At 46.9% G+C, this 20,156-nt stretch overlaps 1 protein-coding gene across 1 annotated transcript in view; it reads left to right on the top strand.

Annotated features, from left to right (window-relative positions):
- fam20cb (FAM20C golgi associated secretory pathway kinase b) overlaps positions 1-20,156 on the top strand; it is a 33,854-nt gene that overhangs the window by 12,988 nt on the left and 710 nt on the right. The window contains 8 exon segments of the mRNA XM_052069281.1: positions 14,621-14,713; positions 18,316-18,431; positions 18,845-19,025; positions 19,108-19,120; positions 19,122-19,218; positions 19,296-19,377; positions 19,818-19,877; positions 19,968-20,118. Coding sequence (XP_051925241.1) covers positions 14,621-14,713; positions 18,316-18,431; positions 18,845-19,025; positions 19,108-19,120; positions 19,122-19,218; positions 19,296-19,377; positions 19,818-19,877; positions 19,968-20,118 — 793 coding nt within the window.

Raw genomic sequence — 20,156 nt, 5'->3', positions numbered from 1 at the left:
ATTTAATGTCAGTGCGGTCTGGATAAAGAAAAGACCATATGTTTAGGATTCACCAAAAGGGATTACGGTTTGTTGTTGTTTTGCAAAAAAAAAAATAAAAAGTAAAAAAATAAATATTAAGAAGGGAGAAGGGAATAGGAGAGTCGCAGAGGAAAAGTGACTTTCGCATTATTGGGCCTGCCGAGGAGAAAGCGGCTTGGCAAAGTGGGGCGGATTAGCATGCGGGCAAGTTCGGCCATCCCCGCTGCGAGTGTGACGCTGCGCCGTGTATCCAGTTAACGCAGTGTAGGGGGATAACGTTTGTCCGGCGCTTATTCAAATATGAGCTTTGGAGCCTCAACACAAGCTGGACTAAAAAAAATAAAAAATTAAAAAAAGGAAAAAAACAATAATAATAGTTAAACATTCGACTTCCTTGGACCAGTGGGCAGGGGATGTTATCTGCTCATTACATAAGGCATTATCGGTTGCTCCTGCGTACAGATTTGTGTGTGATGCTACTTTGTGTTCTTGTGATTCCCAAGAGGCCGTAGAATGCAGCCAAGAGAGGAATAATCAACTTCTCTGACAGGCATTTTCACTCATTTACTCCCAAAGACGTTTTTAAACGTCTTTTCAGACTTGGTCTAGAATCGGCTTGTACTGAATGATTACTTGGGACTTGGGGAGTGCAAAAATCTCAAAGACGAACATGTTTGAGGAGGATCCACAGCGGATCCTTCCACAGCGGGGAAAACCGCACGCCAGTTGTTGTTGCCTGTTGTCCGTTCGCCCAGTTGGCAGTCGCGCTTGAAACCGCCGTGCTTCTTTTCCCTTCTGTCCGTCATATTTGAGGTATGTCTCACTCGCGCGGGACTCAAGAGAGAGAGACAGAAACGCTTCCAATTTTCTGCTTGGGATTATTAAATAAGATTCTCATGCGGGTTTCGCGGCCAGCGTGCCGACCTCGATGTCGGCAGATTTGCTTCGAGGTTTCACCGATGGCCTTCTCGGGCGGCGTTGTGTGTGTTTCTCCCCCCGCCACGCGTCATTCCGCTTGTTTTGTCCTACGGCCTGTTATTGTCGCGACAAAATGCAAATCCCCCCCCACCCGCTCCCAATATCCCTTAACCCTGCTGTCATCTTCAGGGCTAAGGCCGCTCCTCTCCCTCTTCGACATCAGCATTCTGGCGACGCTCACATCCCGAGGAAATGTTCACATCCGTCATAAATCGCCGGCCCTCTCGCAAAATGTGTTTTCTCTGCTCATAAAAGCCTTCCAGGCAGTCCTTATAAATGTTTAACAAGGTCAGCTTTGCATTGTGCTTCGCAGCCCTGGCCCATCCACGTGGCTTTCTCTTGCACTTCAGACATTTGAAATGCAATTTTAAAAAAAAATATATATATATATATATATATACAGTGTATATATAGATAAATAAATGAATACATAAAAAGAGGGAGTGAGCGCTTTTAAGTAACAGAACTGATTTCATTTTCATACTGGATATACTTGATACACTCCTGATTTTTTTGTGTGTGGCTGTTGGATCGTTTATTTCTGTCTCTTTCCATCTCGCTGACTTTTACGCCCGACATTTTTTGTTTTTGTTTTTTTTTTGCGCTCCCTCGCCGCCATGGTCTCATGGCTCCATGGTTTTCCCCCATGAGTATTTTTATATGCGCCGAGCCCTGTTTCCCGTCTGCTTATCAACGGTTTGTGCACCCCACCTAACAATTTGCCAACATGGGTCTTACCACAGGCGCTGGCTGGAGCCACTCTCAGTTTACCACACCTTGACGTCTGTCCTCCCCTCTCTTATTCCATCCCCTTTTATCAAAGCATGAAAAAATCCCTTTGTGCATGTGCGCTTCCTCTTATGACGCTACTCACGCTTGTGACCCTTTCACTCGGATTCTTCTTTTTTTTTTTGTGGTAGCACCTGCACACTGTATATAACCTGGTGAGTCCCCAATAGTCGCAACATTTGCAGGGTTTGGTTTCACCTTTCCCGGTGAAGTGTTGTCGAGATCATTTTCCTTCCTGACAACTTTTGCGATACTTATCACGCGCACAGGATTGTGGATTGCGCGGCCTCGTTCTCCACAATTTCCTTTTTCCATCGGGCATGTTTGATATGATCTGCTGCAATGTATTAACCCCGGTGTCTTTGTCTCACTGTTTGACATATTGACCTTGAGACCCATGTTGTCCTTGAGACGGCACCTCTCATTTAGCCACCACGTCATTTCCGATGGTATTGCAGTATATGTTTGAGGATTTGGCATCAAAAACCGGTGGTGCGGAAGCATGTCGAAGGTACAGCTAGCGGCAATAGTTTCGGCAATTCAAATCCAACTCCTTTTTTTTTTTCTTCTTGAACTCAGCAAGATTGCAAATGCAAGCTAAATTAAATGGAGAGGGAAGAAAAAAAATCTTTGCTGCTCTGCAGAAATGAACTATTTATGCAGGAGTGGAAGGCTTGAATATGGAACAGCCCGCCCAAAAAAGCAGCGCATATCTTCCGTTATCTGTATTTGAGCTTCCCCCCCATTAGGGAGCAGCCCGCCGGCGTGGACTAGATTGCAGAAATAAACATATCAGACTTTCTGGTTATTAACAGAAAAGCCCCCTTTGACTCTAATGACGCCCTATTAACAAATTCCCCCAAATCCATTTAGCATCATCGGCATCTTGGTGATTTCTTGCTTCCTTTCATGTCCAAAGCCACAGGAAATTGGGAAAATCCATTAGCTATGCACCCCCCCCCCCCCCCCCCCCACCCGATGCTGCCGTTCACGGAACCGCCGTCCTACCCCCGTGGGCCTTTACCGCAGGGCTGAAGGAAATGGCCCGGGCATTAATGGCGGCTTTGATTACTCTCCTGTCACTAATGTAGCCGACATGAAAGCGGAAAATAAAGAGAGGGGGGATGACTTCTCTGCCCGTATCAAAGGCATTCTGAAGGCATCTCGAGTATGTGCGTCTTTCCATCCGCCGCCGCCAACCTCTGAGCTCATACTGGCTTCATTTCAAAGTTTCGGTGCAGAGGTGGCTAACTATTGAGAGCGATAACATATAAATGCCTAATTAAAAAAAAAAAGTCAATATTGTTTTTGATTAGTGGCAGGGGCCATTTTATCCCAAATAAAGTTGAAGACAACCACCTGGCTTAGGGGTGTCAAACTCACTTCACATTGTGGGCCACATATGGACTCGGTAGATATCAAGTGGGCCAAACCATTAACATGATACCATACTGTGCTACGAATCACCAAAATCTCATCTCTTTCCTTTGTTTTGGTCTCAAGAAGCATTAATTGGCGCTTTCATGTCATTTGCTGTGTTGGGTAACAGACTGAGACTGCTGTTTTCTTCCCCGATCAAAACAATGTTGCCTTTTACAGCAATCAAAACAGTGTGCCCCCTAGCGGATAATCCACAAATTGCATTTTATTTAAAATATTCCTTCTGTGTCTTCAATGCATTTTTTGGTTTCACTTTTAAATGATCCCGTGGGCCGGATCGTACCCCCTTGGGGGCCTGCTCCGGCCCACGGGCCGTATGTTTGACACCCCGACCGAGCTAATCAAATTTAGGGAAACCCTTTTAAAAGTCATTCGTCAACTTTATTTGCCACATTTATATCCAGCTGCTAACAATTGAATTCATCCCTGTTTTGTTGAAACACTTCTTTCAATCAATTTGCTCCAATTATGTGGGTGACTGGGTGATTTAAGTATGTCGTTATAACACTTTGTCATCAGAGTGTTTAACCGGCTTTGGCTCATGTGAAGCAATTTAGGGTGTCAACCTGAGCGGTAATGACAGCGGCTTTGCCTGTTTCAAACCACCCTGGCAAAAAGACCGCTTGTTGCGGAGGGGAATGATTTCGCGCAATCCGCGAGAGAAGCGCACCTAAGAAAAAAAAATGCAAATTCTATCGTGGCGGGGAAGTAAAGGCTCCGAAGGAGAAGCACGGGGTGTTCCCGCTAACTGGCATGCTGTAATTTGGCTTTTTGGCCCAAGCGTGCCACACATGCGGATCACCGAGTGAGAGAAAAATCCCAAAACATTCTTCTCAATAGCATGCGAGCCAGCAGTCAAAGTTCAGCTCGTTTCCACCCCTGCTTGCTATTTAGTGCGCGCCAGTATTTACCAAGTCTCGTCTTTCACTGTAAATTACATCACGCTAGCATTAAGTCACATAATTGCCACTTAAGTCGCATGATTACTTGATTACATTCTTGTAATACAATTTCATCGTGCGCATTTCCCCGCCATCGAGCGTTCTTGAAACTACATAAGGTTTGCAAATGCGTTTTTAAACGGCTTGATGGTGGTTAATGACCAGAGGCGGGTCTGCTCGTGCATGATGAGCTTTGGAAGCGCGTCGTGTGATGCGACCCGAACTGACCGACCCCCGATGGGAGTCTCTTTTCCACGGCAGCGGTGCTCACACGCCACACGCGGCGCCCCGCCCATCCGCCATCCTCCTCCTCTCGCAAGAAATGTACCTGTCGCCGATTTCCTCTCCTGCCCGCCTGCTTTGCCATCCCACAAGTGGATGAGTTCCTTCGGGTGCCTTCAGTGCGACTCAGTTCATTTGATGTGAAGCGCGGCCTCCCTGACCGAGCCCACACAATAGCTGCAACATGCTCACAAGGCTTCCGCTTCGGTGCGGGGAATAAATCTTGGCTGCCATTTTCTTCTCTTTCTCCTGAAATCCTTCTAATTCTATTAACGGCGGCTGTTCAAGAGTGGTCTGATAAGGCGCAATGAGGGCCACGCTGGAGTGGTTCTTCTGGGGTTTGGATAGCGCTGGTCTGCGACACTGTTTCAAATATTTCTACTGTAGAAATGTGTATCCACGGTCTGGTTTCGGTGCTCCAAATCAGGGCTGGACAATTCACTGAATTCAAATTGGCATCGCAATGCACTAGACTGTCGTCTTTGAATCGCAAAGGCTGAACAAAAAAATGTTTATTACCCAGAACAAAAGCACACCGACAATGCATGAACAGATAACGCTGGTCAAACGAACCAGGAAAAACAATACATTAACAAAAGAATCCAATTTACACATAACAAAACAAAAAAAAAGTCCAAACAACACTGTACTGAAAAAATGAGGTAGGAAAGGATCAAGGTCAACTATGACGATAACAAGCGCAGCAACAAGGTCAAAATAATCAGACAAACTGCAGGCAGTTTACGTGTGTGTGTCTATGTATGTATATATATATATATAAAATGAACAATGCACACCCCCGATAAACACTAATCGCACGACCTCGGTCATCGTTCACGTCCTCTCTTGTCCTTCCTGCTCTGCACCCATCAGGATGTGAGCACACGCAAATGAGAGACCATCTCGATAGGAACCTGGCCCGCTAATAAATCCATCCTTCTCCACGGGCGCAAAAGTGCGAGCGAGAGAGAGAGATTTGAGGGAAGGAATATGGAAACCTGCGTCGAGTCGCATGGTCATGAATAATGGAAGGCGCCGGAACTTTCCCCATCAGGCTCGGCGACAGCCCAGCATCCTCCTGTGCCATTGTGGTTACAAGCAGATGAAGGCCACTCGCGCAGCGGGAGAAGCAGATAGAACTGCAGAGAAATGGCCCGAGAAGTGAGCCAATGGATGAGATGGGCGTGCTTTGAGAGCTGAAGAGAGAGCTTGATAATTAGCAGTAATTGTTGTTCCGAGAGGGAGAGAGGGGGGTGGGGAGCCAATTAGATTGGGATTTTTTCATCCCAGGAACTTCTTTCTATTTGCTTCTGTACTTGCTTTTAATGCATTACTTCTTTTCATCCTGCATGAATAATGATCTGAACGTGTTTCGCTTTGTGAAAGGTACGCACGCCCCTCATGATTGGTTTCAATTCTTATTGTGTGTGTTGAGAGATTGTGTCCTTGTGGCTTACTGTACTTTAATAGATATGGATTTCTCATTTTAGTTGCCTTATTTATTTGTTTTACGTTTACTTTAAACTGAGTCGGTTTTCATTTATGTACCGTATTTTCCGTACGTTAAGGCGCTTCGGTGTATAAGACACACCTTCACTGAATGACCTATTTTAAAACTGTTTTTGTATCCATGGCGCTTCGCATTATAAGGCGCATAGAAGGGATGCTCCAATTGCGGCTGGGGTTGCGTTATACATCCACTGGATGGAGCCACGCTAAAGGGAATACAATACAATAAAATACAGCTTTATTTATCCAGCGCTTTCGCAACCGTTGCAGCTCTAACAAAGCGCGTTACAGAACATTTAAAATAATACGTCCAAGAAATCTGAATATTGAGCCATATATAAGGCGCACCGGATGATAACGCACTCTGTTGGCTTTTGAGAACCTGAAATGTACGCCTTATAGTGCGCAAAATCCAGTACGTGTCAGAAAATGTCCATCATCATCTGAGCAGAAGCGTTCATCAGCACGCATGAAAAGGCAGAATCTTTCCCCACGCTGCAGGTCCACCTAATGTAGTTCATACGTGCGTCACATGGCCCACGCATCCGGTGAGGAAATAATGCCAGCTGACCCGCAAAAGGTCCAGCGAGAAGCGGCGCACTGTCAATACAGAGCCGCGCTTGGCAGTCTTCCCGCTGAACTGGAGCGCCGCTGGCTGCAGGCATCAAGTCAAAGAAAGATGGGCCATGACAGAGCTGTAAAGCAGCAGCTCTGTATTTAGTTACACGCTGGCCGTCCTCATAAGCTTCTGTTGCAGCACGCCGCAGAGACAAAAACTGCTTGGAGGTGAACAAGCTTACAGGCGACGCGAGAAGTTCCCGGCGCCTTTTTTTTTTTTTTTAGCGAGACTCGAGAGGCTGTTTCGTACGCTCCTAATCAATCACGCCTTAATTATTCATCTTAAGAGGTCATTAAGAGGTCATCAATCATGGGATTTTACTATGTGCAGGCTAGTTGGAATTTAGAGTTGAGGTCTGCTGCAAGAGATTCCGCTTTAAGAGTAAAAAGTGGCAGAGAAGGTCCTGAACAAAGATACCAGTACCGACACAGTAGACTGTCACTCCCAAAGACGTGTTTAGAAGTCTTTTCAGACTGCAGACGTTCAATCCCAGGTACTTAGATTTTTTTTCCAAGACTTAGGGTAACAAAGGGTCTTAAAATTGGCTGGTAATTGATACAGTTCGTGAACAAACATAGACACAAATAAAATGCTCAACAAAAATATTTATTTCAGGATTTTTTTTTCTTTCCTGAAATAAATATTTTTGTTGGACCAACAAAGTACCAGTAATATATCAATACCAACAAAAAGCCAGAAAAAGGAAACGTGAACAGAAAGCGCTTGCAAAAAGGCGAGGGAACGGCAAAACCCGAGAATACCGTACACGAAATGAAACCAGACTATAAACGGACAAGAACGACTCGGGACATGAGTGAGAAGATTGAGAAAGTAACTTTGGAGGCGGTACAGCGACCAAGGTCAATAATCCGACAAAAACTTGGGGCGCATGGCAGTTCTTAAATACTTGAACAGGTGCACATCCAATTCTCTGACCGTAGTGAATACGGCGCATCCCGCAAACACCGTTTGATGCTGTGCCGCAGGCGGAGGGCGGCCATTGTTGACACGATCGGAATAGGGGGGAGGCATCATCAATCTTGTCATCAAAAAATCAACATGCTTGTTTATCTGTGACGGCGTGCGGCCGCTTGCGTGAGTGTGTGCGTGTGGCGCGCCGAAATGAGATTCATCTTTTTGGTCCGAGCCTGGTTCTTGTGGGCTGCGGTCGATAGATCGATGCGGAGTGGAAGATGCACACACTCAGCAGAGCCAGAATAGCTCCGGAAAGGCCACTGCAATCAGTCTTAGGCGAGACATGTCCCGTAATCATCCCGTAAAGATTGCGACTCCGAACCGAGGCACCGGCGACACTTTCAAAAATGCAGCAATTAGAGACGCCGATAAATGAGCGTCATAATGCATTGTCTGATTTTATTACATTTTTTTTTCTTGTTTGCTTCAAATCCAGCAGCAGGTCCGTCTTAAAATAACATGGAGACAGAGGACGGCTGCTTTTTGTCTCATAGCAAGACTTAAAACCGACGTGGGTTGAGCGAGAAGCGCCGATTGCCAGCCGGCGAACGGAAAATAGAACGCCTTTGTCAAAAATGGCTGGCATTCGTCACCTCAGCGGGACTCGGTAATAACGCCGTAGCATCGTCTCCTCCGTGAAGGTTTTATGTGAAGCGATGGTGTTGTTTCTGCCGCAGAGAAAAAGAGGCTTTAGCTGCCCGCTCTCGTGTCCTTTTTCATTTCAGGAGTAGCTATGATGCTATTTAGCGCAAATATGTCATGCTTTTAGCCTTTTAACTCGTTCAGTACCAGCCAATTCTAGACCAAGTCTGAAAAGACGTTTAAAAACGTCTTTGGGAGTGAATGAGTTAAGGTTCTGATCAGTCGGGCAACTTTGATGATTATAAAAGCGCTCGTGTTTTATCCTTCCAGTACACCTCAAGGGCCACGCGGCATACACGAACCCCCCCCCCTAAGACCCCGACTGCAATATTCTATTATTAATAATTCAGTTCACTGTATCGAAGCCGGCTTTCATACGTTCCATGCATTTCATTTCAGTAATGAGTCATGAATCACCGGATTCAAATTTGCACATGGAGTGCGCAACAAAACAACGGTGTCACGCAGATCGGAAAATATTGTTTGAGCATTTCGCACTTGGTAGCTTCTTGCAAATACCTAAAAAAAAAAAATCATCACGCACTTCAAATGAAATATCAACTGGGTTCGCTTCTAAAGAAAAAACATTTTTCCAAGCTAGTCGCGCTACATGTGTGCATCTTGGACCCCCAAAATTACATCCCAGACGACAATGGTGTGTGTTCTCATCCGGTATTCAATGAAGACGTATCCTGGCGAACGTCATCGCGAACCCAAAGAGATATTGTCGAGACTCTTGCACGTTATATTTCAAAAGCATCACTGACTTGTCGGTCTATTCACAGCGCAGGATGTAGAATTGGGTCGCATAACGTGATTAACTCATTCAGTACCAGCCAATTCTGGACCAAATCTCAAAAGACGTTTCAAAACGTCTTTGGGAGTGAACGAGTTAATTGGTCGGGAATGCCGGCCTTGTGTTGCTGGCGGTACATCGGCGCGGCGGCATCAATGATGGGGATTCGTTCTGAAAGCTGAATGAACGGCGGAGATTAGGGTTCGTCTTTTATGCCACCCGGCGAAATTCATCATCTCCCCACCCACTCCAACGAGGCACACACACACACACACACGCATGTAATCCACCTCTGCTCTAGAAATGGAGATTAGAAAGCGGTGAGGCCTCTTTTATGGCTCGCTCGGGGGGGAATTTGGCGATTTGTGTTTACATTTCTGTTCCCGGGATTCAATTTCAATCGATTCTCCGTGTTTGTCATGTCTCGGCTCGGCGTCTGCATGCGTTTTGAAGCCCTTATTTCAAGCACGTTTCCTCCGCATATCTTAAAAGCATCCGTCGCTACCCTGGCAACGCTCGGATGGATTACAAATCTCCATTTTTAATCAAACGGGCCATCTAATGACCGCAGAACGCTTGTCGATTTCCATCCGGCTTTGATGCGTTTTGAAAGCGAATGAAAGCGATCGGCTCGCCGCGCCTCGCGTTCAAAACTGCCCTGTCACGGTGCTCTTGATGCGCGACCAAAAGCGGAAAATTTATAAAAAAAATAAAGCCTTATAATAAATTTAGACCGGGGAGTATGTTTTGTCCTTGAGTGCCAGTTTTTTTTGTTTTTTTTTAAGCAGTATTTTGGGAGAGGCAAGCCTCACGGTTGGGGATTATAGCAACACTTGTTAGTTTGGCATCCCACAATTGTGTTTTGTATCTCGGCGGAGACAGAATTGTGAATGATTTTTTTTTTTAACAAAATTTTTGCATATGAGAGAATAGCTGGCGAGAGTCTGTGAGGACGATGGAGGCGCGCGTGCTGTAATGCGCAGATAAGGAGGCGACGCGAGCTGTCATTGCATCGTGATCAGATTACGTCGAGATGATGGCTTCATCTTGAAGGCCCGTTTATAAGGTAGCATGACCAACAGCTCCTGATGCCTTTGTGTGTGTTTGTTGGGGGGCTGGGGGGGAGGGGCGGTTATACCTGGCACGCCTCTCCTCAGGGATGAATGCACAGAATGACGATACAAATCCATTTGGACGTAGATTAATGGCGTACGCCTTCCTGTAGCGCCCCCCCCCCCCCCCACACCCCTTCCGCACCCCCCCCCCCATCTGAAAAGCCTCTCAATATCAATCTACTCGAGCATCCTTCTTCCGGCATCCTCCACCTCCACCTCCTGCACTCGCGGCGTCTCGCCACATGCGGAAGCTCGAACAAAAGTGCTTCTGCTCGCTGATTTTGATTTTCGGGCTCTTCTTTTTGTGGCGCTCTGTCCTCTTTGAAGTGGCGGTATAATAAGCTAAGCGTACTTTTTTTTTCCTGTGTGTGTTCTGAGGGTGTTACTCAGGATGTCTGCATTTATGCATGCGGTGCGCCGGCCACCCCTGAGGAGACGGAGGTTAAACTTCAACTGGATTTAGTCAGGACTGCATTATTCATCATATCGATACCGTGTTTATTTGCGCTTCTTTGTGAAGTCCGCTTTTGTCTCGGCGACGGGTCTGTGGCGCAGGATGCGTCAAGTACGCCGGCATGAAGATCGATTCATCGCTTTGGTAGCGTTCGGGTGAACTTGAGTAAAGGATATAGCGAGACGCATATCGAAGCAAGCAACATGATCCAAAAATACAAGAGGACGTCCCCTGTACTGTGTTGCTCAAATTCATCCCAAATGTCGGATGACCTCGACTGACCTGAAGAGCACACCGAGCGGGTTGAATTAATGATGCATCTTGACTGTTTTAAAATCATCGAAGAGGAGCTAAATTTAGCCTGGCTTGCTAGCAGAAGTTACTTCTTGATGATTGCATGCACTCGTTTTTTTTTTTTTTCTTCTTTTGTCTCTTAAATCCAAGCACGAAAGCTCCGTCGCCGTGCCTGTCTTTCCTGGAGCGAAGCGTGACTTAACTCACTCTTGGCTTTTACTTCCTGCGAGTGAGTGGCGCGCTCGCTGGAAGGAAACAGCTGTCTTGCCGCATAGACGACCCGGGTTCTGAAGGGCTAATGGAGTAACGAGATGGAGGGGGGGGGGGGGGGGGGTAAGAGCACTGTAGCGCCTGGGGAGCTGTGACAGCCTGACACTGAAAATGTATGACAAACGCACACACACCTGGATCACACTGTGAAGGTTATTTCGAGAGCCTCGAGGCTTGTGTATTGTGCTTTTTCAAAAAGCTGGAGTGTCCCCCCCCCACACACACACACCATAGTGTCTTATTAGATTGCGGATTTATAGAATTTTCTTTTGGGGGGGCACAAATGCATTGTTTTATCTATTTGGCATTGTGTTTGTAATTGATGAGGGAAGGGGGTGGGGGGGGGGGGGGGGGGTGATAACATGCGAAGACCAGTGTCTCCGAAAGCGAAAAAGAAACATCATTCATGCTTTCAAAATGGAGCAAAATACCTTTCATTTCCTTTTCTGTTCATTTTTCTCATCTTATTCTGGATGTCTAATATTGACGATCAACGATCCTTTTCCATCACTGGCGTCTTTTTTTCCTGTTTCCCGTCCCCCCCCCCCTCCCTCCTCGTTCCCCAATCCCATCCCCACCTCCGCTCACATAAACCAAATGTCATCTCGACCATGTGCGGAGCACTTACTCAAAGCACAATAACCTGTCACGCCTCCCCATTTGGGGGCGCCGAATCCACGCCGCAGACATGAAATTACAGCGCGGTGCCACGGTGGCGACGCGGGTAAATAGCCGCGCGGACGGACGCTCCGTCGCGCAAAGCACATCCTGTCTTGCCCCACTCGCCGAGCGGCATTTTGTCACTTTATCAAATGTCGCAGCTGAAAAGGTCAACCTTCACACAGGCGCGCGCTCGAGATAAAACAATGCTCCGACTCCTCTCATCGCCCGCGGTGATGACTCTGTGCTATCTCTGCCTCCCATGCTTTTAAAAACTCACCTTTGTCCTCTTGGCCCTTTGTGTGTGTGTGTGTGTGTGTGTGTGTGTGTGTGTGTGTGTGTGTGGAGGGCGGGCGGGGGGTTGCAAAAAAAAACATTGGCAAAGTTTAGCGAGCTACAAAAAAAAAAGCTTCAATCTCTTCTCCCCGCTGTTTTTGAGTCGGTACTGAACTCTATCTGCAAATAGATTTCTCCACATGCTGCACTTTCACTCACCTTTCAAATTCTCACACCGCCGTGCGTTTGCTGTTAGACAAATTCACCCCCAAGCCCCCCCCCCCCCCCCTCTCACCGGCTGCTCTGGGGCCCTCTCGGACCTTGGTAGCAAAGCCAAGAAAGTGTCTGCCCAACCAGTGTAAACTATGTGTTTACTGTGGCCCCCCCCCCCACCAACCCCGGGGGGGTCAGCCAGGGCACGTTGGGCCCAGTCTGTCTCACCTGCTGTCATTGATCACAGCTCTGACTTCAGGATGGACAAGCTGTTTATTGTAATACAGATTAATTTATTGCTTGCAGTGGTGAAGGAGGGGCAGGGGGTTGGGGGGGGGGTAATCATGGGACCTTGAAAGCCTTTCAATTAATTTCAATGGGGAACAATTAATTGATACGCGAGTCAAAGTGCAAATTAAACTTGTAAATCATTATATGACTATGCCACTGTATGAAAGCAAAGTGAGTTTGTTCCGGGAAAAGGGAAGCTGTTTTCCTCTCTGTTCCCCCCCCCCCCCCCCCCCTCCAGCTTTCTGGCATACTCAAACATTTATGGAGCCGGGACTTTACGATGTGGTCATGCATTTATGTATATTTCCTCGCGATCTCAAAACATGCATGAACATAGGCACGGCTCTTTTCACATTTGCACTTGTCCCCGCCGCCACCCCGCCACATTCTTGTCCAGAAATAACATTTTCCCGCATATTCTTGCCTCGGCTCGCCTTTGGAAGTGTTTGGGTCGCGGGGTGTTGCGGCACGCTCCAAATAACCGTATAGATTAAAGCAGCGAGTACTGTTGTGGACATGGGAAGTCGTTCTTTAAAACCATAGGTGACCATGGCGTGCATCAATCAGTTGAGGGTGGATATTTCCGATGTACATAACGAAAGAAAGTTCCGAATTCTGGGCAGTCTTGACGTTATTTTTGTTTTTCTTTCACGACATTGCTCTCATAGTCCTGCTTTGCTTACCATTGACGCGCAATTAGTCCGACACAACGCAAAGCTGTCAAGCCCATAGCCTCTATATAGTGCACTAAAATAATATTGTCCATCTGTGGACGCTGCCCTCGCGATCCATCAGTATTATTTTTTTTTCTTTTTATTTACTTCTTACCTCATTCACTGCCATTGACGACGATAGACGTCACAGATCCATTTTCACTTCAATGCAATTCCATTTATTTATTTATTCTTTTGCACTTGAACCCAAGGACCTCTGCCTAGCAACAAGTGACCACAATAACACAAACGGAAGATCTTAAAACGGATTCTTGCCTCGAAGGTTCATGCGATCAGCTAAATTATCGCAAGGGCGCGATGCCTGAGCGATTGTGTGTTGAGGAGTCGAAAATGGAGAGTAGAAATTGAGGCTCGTCCAAGGGATGACTGTGCTTCTGGGCACCGCGTTGGGATAGTTAATGACTGGTATGTATGTCAGTTCCACAGCTGTGGAGCGAGCGAGCCAGCTAGCTGAAGAGTGGAGAAGAAAGAAGAGACGAGGAGAGAGCTAGATGCAGCGAGGGAGTGGGAGGTGGGAGGCGGGGGGGGAGAGATGCGGATCGGTATGAGGCATGAAGCTGTGCGCGCACAAGTGAAGTCAGCAGAGAGTGAATGAAGACGCGGCGGAGGAAGAAGGAACGGCGAGTAGATGCCAAGATATTTCCGAACCTTCTCATCTTCCTCCAGCAAGTTAAAGACGAAATGGCAGAGGTTGTCAGTCTTTGAAATTGTTGCTTCTGTGCAAAAAGAAAAGAAAAAGTAGAGCTCATAAAAAAAGGGGTGGGGGTGGGGGGGAACTCAAATACCATGCTGTCTTGTTTGATTTTTACACATCTGTCCTGCGCCGTTCTGGCTGCTGTTCCATCTGCGCTGGCTTTTCAAGTCTTAAAGGGGGTGATGGTGAGGGGTGGGGGGGGGGGGGGGTGTCTTGCATTTCTTGTAAGAGCTTTAAAATCCGCCGAATGTGTTGCAGGATGCAATTTTTCTGCCGGATCAGAGTCGGCCGGAAAAGGAATGGTCGCTTTAGGATAGGTGGGGGTCGGGGGGGGCTTTGACCTTGAAATTGTCCTCGACCCTGAAACACTCACTTCCTCAAGGGTGTTGATTGAGATGCTTTGATTGCGGCTCGGGTTTATTTCTACAAACGGCAAACGGGGGTGCAAAGGCGGAAAGCCACAGCGTTGAGTGCCCCCCCCCCCCCCCACACACACACACACGCACCCAACTGGCTTTTCTGTCGGACGCCATTCAGACAAACGGCTCAAAAGAGGAGTCGAAGACGTCGCGTGAAGTATCGGACGATTGAGTTTCTCATTTCCCTTTCTTCTGTGTGTCCCTTCAGGCAAACTCGTGAACAGGAGACGCCCCCGGACTTCTTCTATTTCTCCGACTTTGAGCGACACAATGCTGAGATTGCCGCCTTTCATCTCGACAAGTAAGACGGAGCAAAAATTGCAGCCGCTCATATGAATGCCCCCCGAATTTTTTCTTTTTTTTTTTTTAAATCGGCAAGTGGATTAGACGAGCATGAGGGCTGCCGCTTAATACGTCTTTGACGAGAGCAGACCTTTGAACGTTTGAGACTTTTTTTTTTTAATTTGGGGGCCGTGGCGATGTGAAAAACATTCCAGTTTAGCCGAATCCTCAAAAAATATGCATCCGACGATGGCTACGACAAGGTCAAGTTGCCAATGTGGAGGCGGGGGGAAGGGGTGCGGGGGTTGACGACAATGTCCTGCTTGATGTCCTGCTGATTTTACTCGGGCCCCGATTGCAAATCTGCACCTCCTCATGTCAGCTCATTAACCACCTGGCAGGGAAGACGGCGAAACCGCAGAACACTTGACGCCAAGGGCACCTTTGCCTTTGGATTATGACCCGTTATTTTACACGCAGACGAGAATACGAATGTTTTTGAACCGTTATCGCGTCAAATGTGCATCGAGTGATTAGAGCGATGATCAAAGAATCATAGAAGGGGAATAATTACGGATAGGAAACACCGGAACGGGGATTGCAAAGAGGGATAGCGCCGCCAAGGTGCCCTCGAGCAAAGCACCAGCGATTGGCCAACCACATAATGACATAACTGCCTTGTGTGGAGGAGAGTCAATTTAATCCCGGCAACCTGTACTGCTTGGTGGGAAAAAAAAAATCCTTTATTTAATACGAATGAGAGCCATACAGCAGGGTTGACTCATAATTTCAATTTATTTTTGAACCCAAATCCAATTTGCAGTTTGAATCAACGTTGACACATTATTCAAAGCTGGTTTGGTGTTTTTGTTCCCCCCCCTTACCCCTTCCGCTACCCCCTTCTGGGTATTGCTTTATTTCTCCTGATAGCAAACCAGCTATGAAACGGTTTTCTTCCAGCGTCCATTTTTTTTCCCTCCCCTAATCAATGTATCAATCAATAAAAATTAGACCGAGTCAATTTTCAAACATACAGCTCGTCAACAATCGCCTCAAAATGATCATGAATGATTAATCTATTAATTTAATAGTCGTTTAATCATTGACCCCCCAAAAGGTTGGTAATTGCCTGTAGATGCTGCAAGGTGGCAACAATGCGCTGTTTGTTGAAACGAAACTCTTTAACTCACTGTAACATAGTTCCTTGGTTCTAAGATGGCAGCGAGGCACTACTTTTGTCCAAATTAAGTGCCTCTGTTCACTTCAGCATAGTTCCTTGAGAGCAAACGTTTCACAAGATAGTGACAAAGTTGTACTTGCATCGCTTAGGATGAGACCAAAAAAAAAAAAACAACCAAAAACGTGTTTTTCAGAAAATACCGCAGGACAGGTTGAAAAAAAAAAAAGAAATATACAAATAAGTTACTTCAGAGATGCCAAATCGTGAATAGGTTGGGGGTTAACTGTTTGAGCAATGCAAGTTAGCAGGGACGCTCTATTGGAGTAAAAACATTAATAATAATCTTGTCAAATAACCTCGAAAGTCACCCAGGCCAACGGTTATGTTTGCAGATGCGTTCCAAATGGTAACAAGGCAAACAAATACCACCGGTGGTGGAAAACATTCCTTACGTAATGCAGCGACATGAAAGAAGCGGAGAGACCCCCTGAGCAGAAGGTCAAAGTCCTCCAGTCATATTGTAGTTAGCGTCTGAAAGCATTGAATGCTTCCGCGTTTGTTTCACGTCGACTGCCCTTCTACTTCTTGCCTTTCACCGGCTCCATCAATTTGGTATTCTCACAAAACGCGGAGCCCGAACAATGACTGCAACCCCCCCCATACTTGGCAAAGCAGCACGCTTCTTGACTCTTCCCCTCGAGGGAAGCTTGATGAAAAGATAGGAAGCATTGGGAGGCTGCAAAACAGAAACGCTGGTGCGCGCCTTTGTGTGTGTGTGTTTTCCCTTTTCCATGCCGGCACAAGACGAGAGCAAGGTTACAACACTTGCCCCGTTCACATGTGCACCATCATGGCGGGGGCCGAAGAGGGGGAGCGACGTTGAATCTGCTCGCTTCCTTCCTTCGGGCACCGTGACACACTTCTGCATAAATTGCATTAGCAGCAGCTTTTGTCAACAGTCTGCTCCACATCTGGTGCGCTTCTCCGCACACACACACACACACACACACGCATACTGGCAACATATGTGTGTGTGTGGAAGGAGGGGGGGGGGGGCAGGGGGTTGAAGCGAAGGGAAGAGGAGGAAACCAAAAGCATGAAAGACCCCGTGCCCATTCTATATATAAGCCAGGCAAGGGTTTGCCAAAATCAGCACTTGATTTTTTTTTCTCTCTCTTATTTTGTCTGTTCTAAATTAGACCTTGGCTGCGGAGTGGCTGCTCGCTGGTGTCGCAGAGTGAGGCTACATTGCCTCCCAAGGGGGTGGCGGGGGCCCATAACCACACAAAGCCTCCTTTTAAAGCAGCACTAACAGCCAACGCCGCTTCTCTTATAGGCTACATTGCCATTAACACACTTCATTATGTGATTGGATTTGCTTCGGGAGGGGGGGGGGGGCAAAGAGCATGGACCAAAATCTAAAATAAATAAAAATAATAATAATTTATGACCGCATATATGACAGTTTACCTCTTGAACAACTGTGCCTGATCAGGGAACCCCCCCCCCCCCCCAAAAAAAAACTGAGCTAATGCATTCATGGCGGCGCGGGCACCCGCAGCGGCTCCTCTTGTTGTCTGTTTGAGGGAGGAAATTTCATCTGTGCTGTATAGCACATTTGACCATAAAAATTGTACTTGATACTTGATCTGCCTTTTATCCGGATTTTTAAAATCAATCACTACAGTGTTTGCTTTTTCTGTTCGGTGCATTGCCATTTTAATCCAAACTGGCGGACAAAAAAACCCAAAAACAAAACAAACACCTGCTATGAAAAGAAATAGTCGTTTTTGTGCAGTCATCTTCTCTCTGCGGTTGCTCTTTTCTTTCATTTCATGTCGATTTTCCGCTCTTCTTTATCTTTATTCTGATCCGTCCTGTCCTCCCACTGTCTCCCCGGGCCCTGCCCATTTGCAGTTCTGGGGCCACCATCAATTGTTAAAGAGTCAGTGCCGATGTCGGACCCGGAACCCACAGATGCATAAAATCGACACTTGGCACGCACGCGTTCGCACATGCAGCCTGAGGAAAACCTCATCTTCTCTTCCTACCGCAACAATACCACAACCTGGCTTTCCACTTAAACTGCGCCAGCTAAAAGGCGCATGGACCACAAAGCCTTCAATGTTGGAGCGTCAATACAATTTCCCCCCCCCCGGACGGATGGTGAAGTTATCTTACTGGGCTTTTACATCAGGATGCTGTGCGTGCGTGTGTTTGGCAGGGGGGTGGGGGTGAAAAGGCGTCTGGTGCGGAACGACCGCGGTGAGGTGATGCAGAGCGTGGTCACGATGCCCTCTAGTGGCCATAAGCGGGATTATGAATTTTGACATCGTCCTCGTCGGCTATTGGATTTGTTTTATGATGGGATTGTTTCAATTTTAGTCACCCGCCATGCTGACAATCGAATACTCTCCCGTGTTTGCTTTGGCTTGCTGTAGGATTCTGGATTTCCGCCGTGTCCCTCCTGTGGCTGGCAGACTCGTCAACATGACCAAGGAGATCCGAGATGTCACGCGGGATAAAAAGCTGTGGCGGACATTCTTCATCTCACCAGGTAGTGGACACCTCGACTTGATGTTTAAAAAAAATCAAATAAAAAAATATCAATTGTTCTTCGTGTAAAGCTATTTCTGTTGCCTGAGGAGGGGAAAAAAATACTTGGCGATGTTCATCAAATGGAGAGTGACTGGAGGCTTGCTTGCATCAAGGCACAGCAGTTAATGAGTTCTGCAACTTTTTTTTTTTGGTCGCAGGCACGTGAGGGGGGAGGAGGAGGGTGGTCTCACGGGAATGAATTTACTCACAGTCTCAGGAATTAATACAAGTCATTGAATCCCCCCAGGGGCCATTAATCTTGTCTGAACGTCCTTCCAAAATATGTGTGCAATGAATTCTTAAAGAGGAAAAAGAGAGCACAACTGAGGGTGTAAATCACCCCCCCCCCCCCCAACCCCCTTTTTCGCTCAGCCAACAACGTGTGTTTCTACGGGGAATGCTCGTACTACTGCTCGACGGAGCACGCTCTGTGCGGCAAGCCCGACCAGATCGAAGGCTCGCTCGCCGCCTTCCTCCCGGACCTGGCCCTCGCTAAGCGCAAAACCTGGAGGAACCCGTGGAGACGCTCCTACCACAAACGCAAGAAGGCAGAGTAAGAAGATCCTCGCTCCACACCGGTCAGCACGCCATTTTTGTCCGTCTTAAAAATGACGTTTGGCTTTTGTGACACACAGATGGGAAGTTGACCCCCGACTACTGTGAGGAGGTCAAACAGACTCCGCCCTATGACAGCGGGACAAGACTTCTGGACATCATGGATATGACCATTTTTGACTTCCTCATGGGTACGTGAGATATTTTTCATATTTTCACTCGTGAGAGAGTGCACGTGCTATTTCCCGTTCCTTAAATCCCTCGACAGGAAACATGGATCGGCATCATTATGAGACGTTTGAAAAATTTGGAAACGAGACGTTCATCATCCATCTCGACAACGGCAGAGGGTAAGAATAAAGTGTTTTTTTTTTAAATTATAATAATAATGAGGACATTTTTTAAACTCAAATACCTATAATTTGTGTCATTATTTTTTATGAAAAAAAGTATGTATTTATTTTTAGTTAATATCCAGGTAGGCTGTTTGAAGCTAGATAACACTTTGTCAACAGTACAGAATGTGCAACGTCCCTTAATATTTTCTCGAGCTGACACAAACTGAAAATGGTGACCAAACGTGACTCCGCCGTCATCGTTCACGCGGTCGAAACGCGACAACGGTGCAGATTTGACGTCACTCCTCCAGATGGGAATGCAAATTCTAAAGTCACAGAATGAAACTCCATTGGATCACAACCCGACAAATCAATAAATACATCAATAAAAGCCACTTCCAGAAGTCATTCCAAGTTGTATTAACCTTCCATGCTTGTTTCTCTCTCTGTAGGTTTGGAAAACACTCCCACGATGAGAAGTCCATTCTGGTGCCACTGACACAATGCTGCCGGTAAAATTACACTTGTGGGGCTGAGAGCATGCCTGAGTGTGTGTGTGTGTCAGAGTGTGCGCTTGAGCTAATCGCTTGGATTTTGTGCAGGGTACGCAAGTCGACCCACTTGCGTCTGCAGCTGCTGGCTAAGGAGGAATACAAGCTGTCCACTCTAGTGGCGGAATCCTTGGTGAGGGATCGTCTCAGTCCCATCCTCATCCAGCCACACCTGGACGCCATGGACCGCCGACTGCGCCAGGTCAGCACTTTTCCACTGACGTTATTCATTACACCGTG

Source organism: Hippocampus zosterae, chromosome 7 (genome assembly GCF_025434085.1).
Source record: "Hippocampus zosterae strain Florida chromosome 7, ASM2543408v3, whole genome shotgun sequence".
Classification (NCBI taxonomy): Eukaryota; Metazoa; Chordata; class Actinopteri; order Syngnathiformes; family Syngnathidae; genus Hippocampus; species Hippocampus zosterae.
Note: the sequence above shows the minus strand (reverse complement) of the source record. Positions and strands in the feature narration are given on the sequence as shown.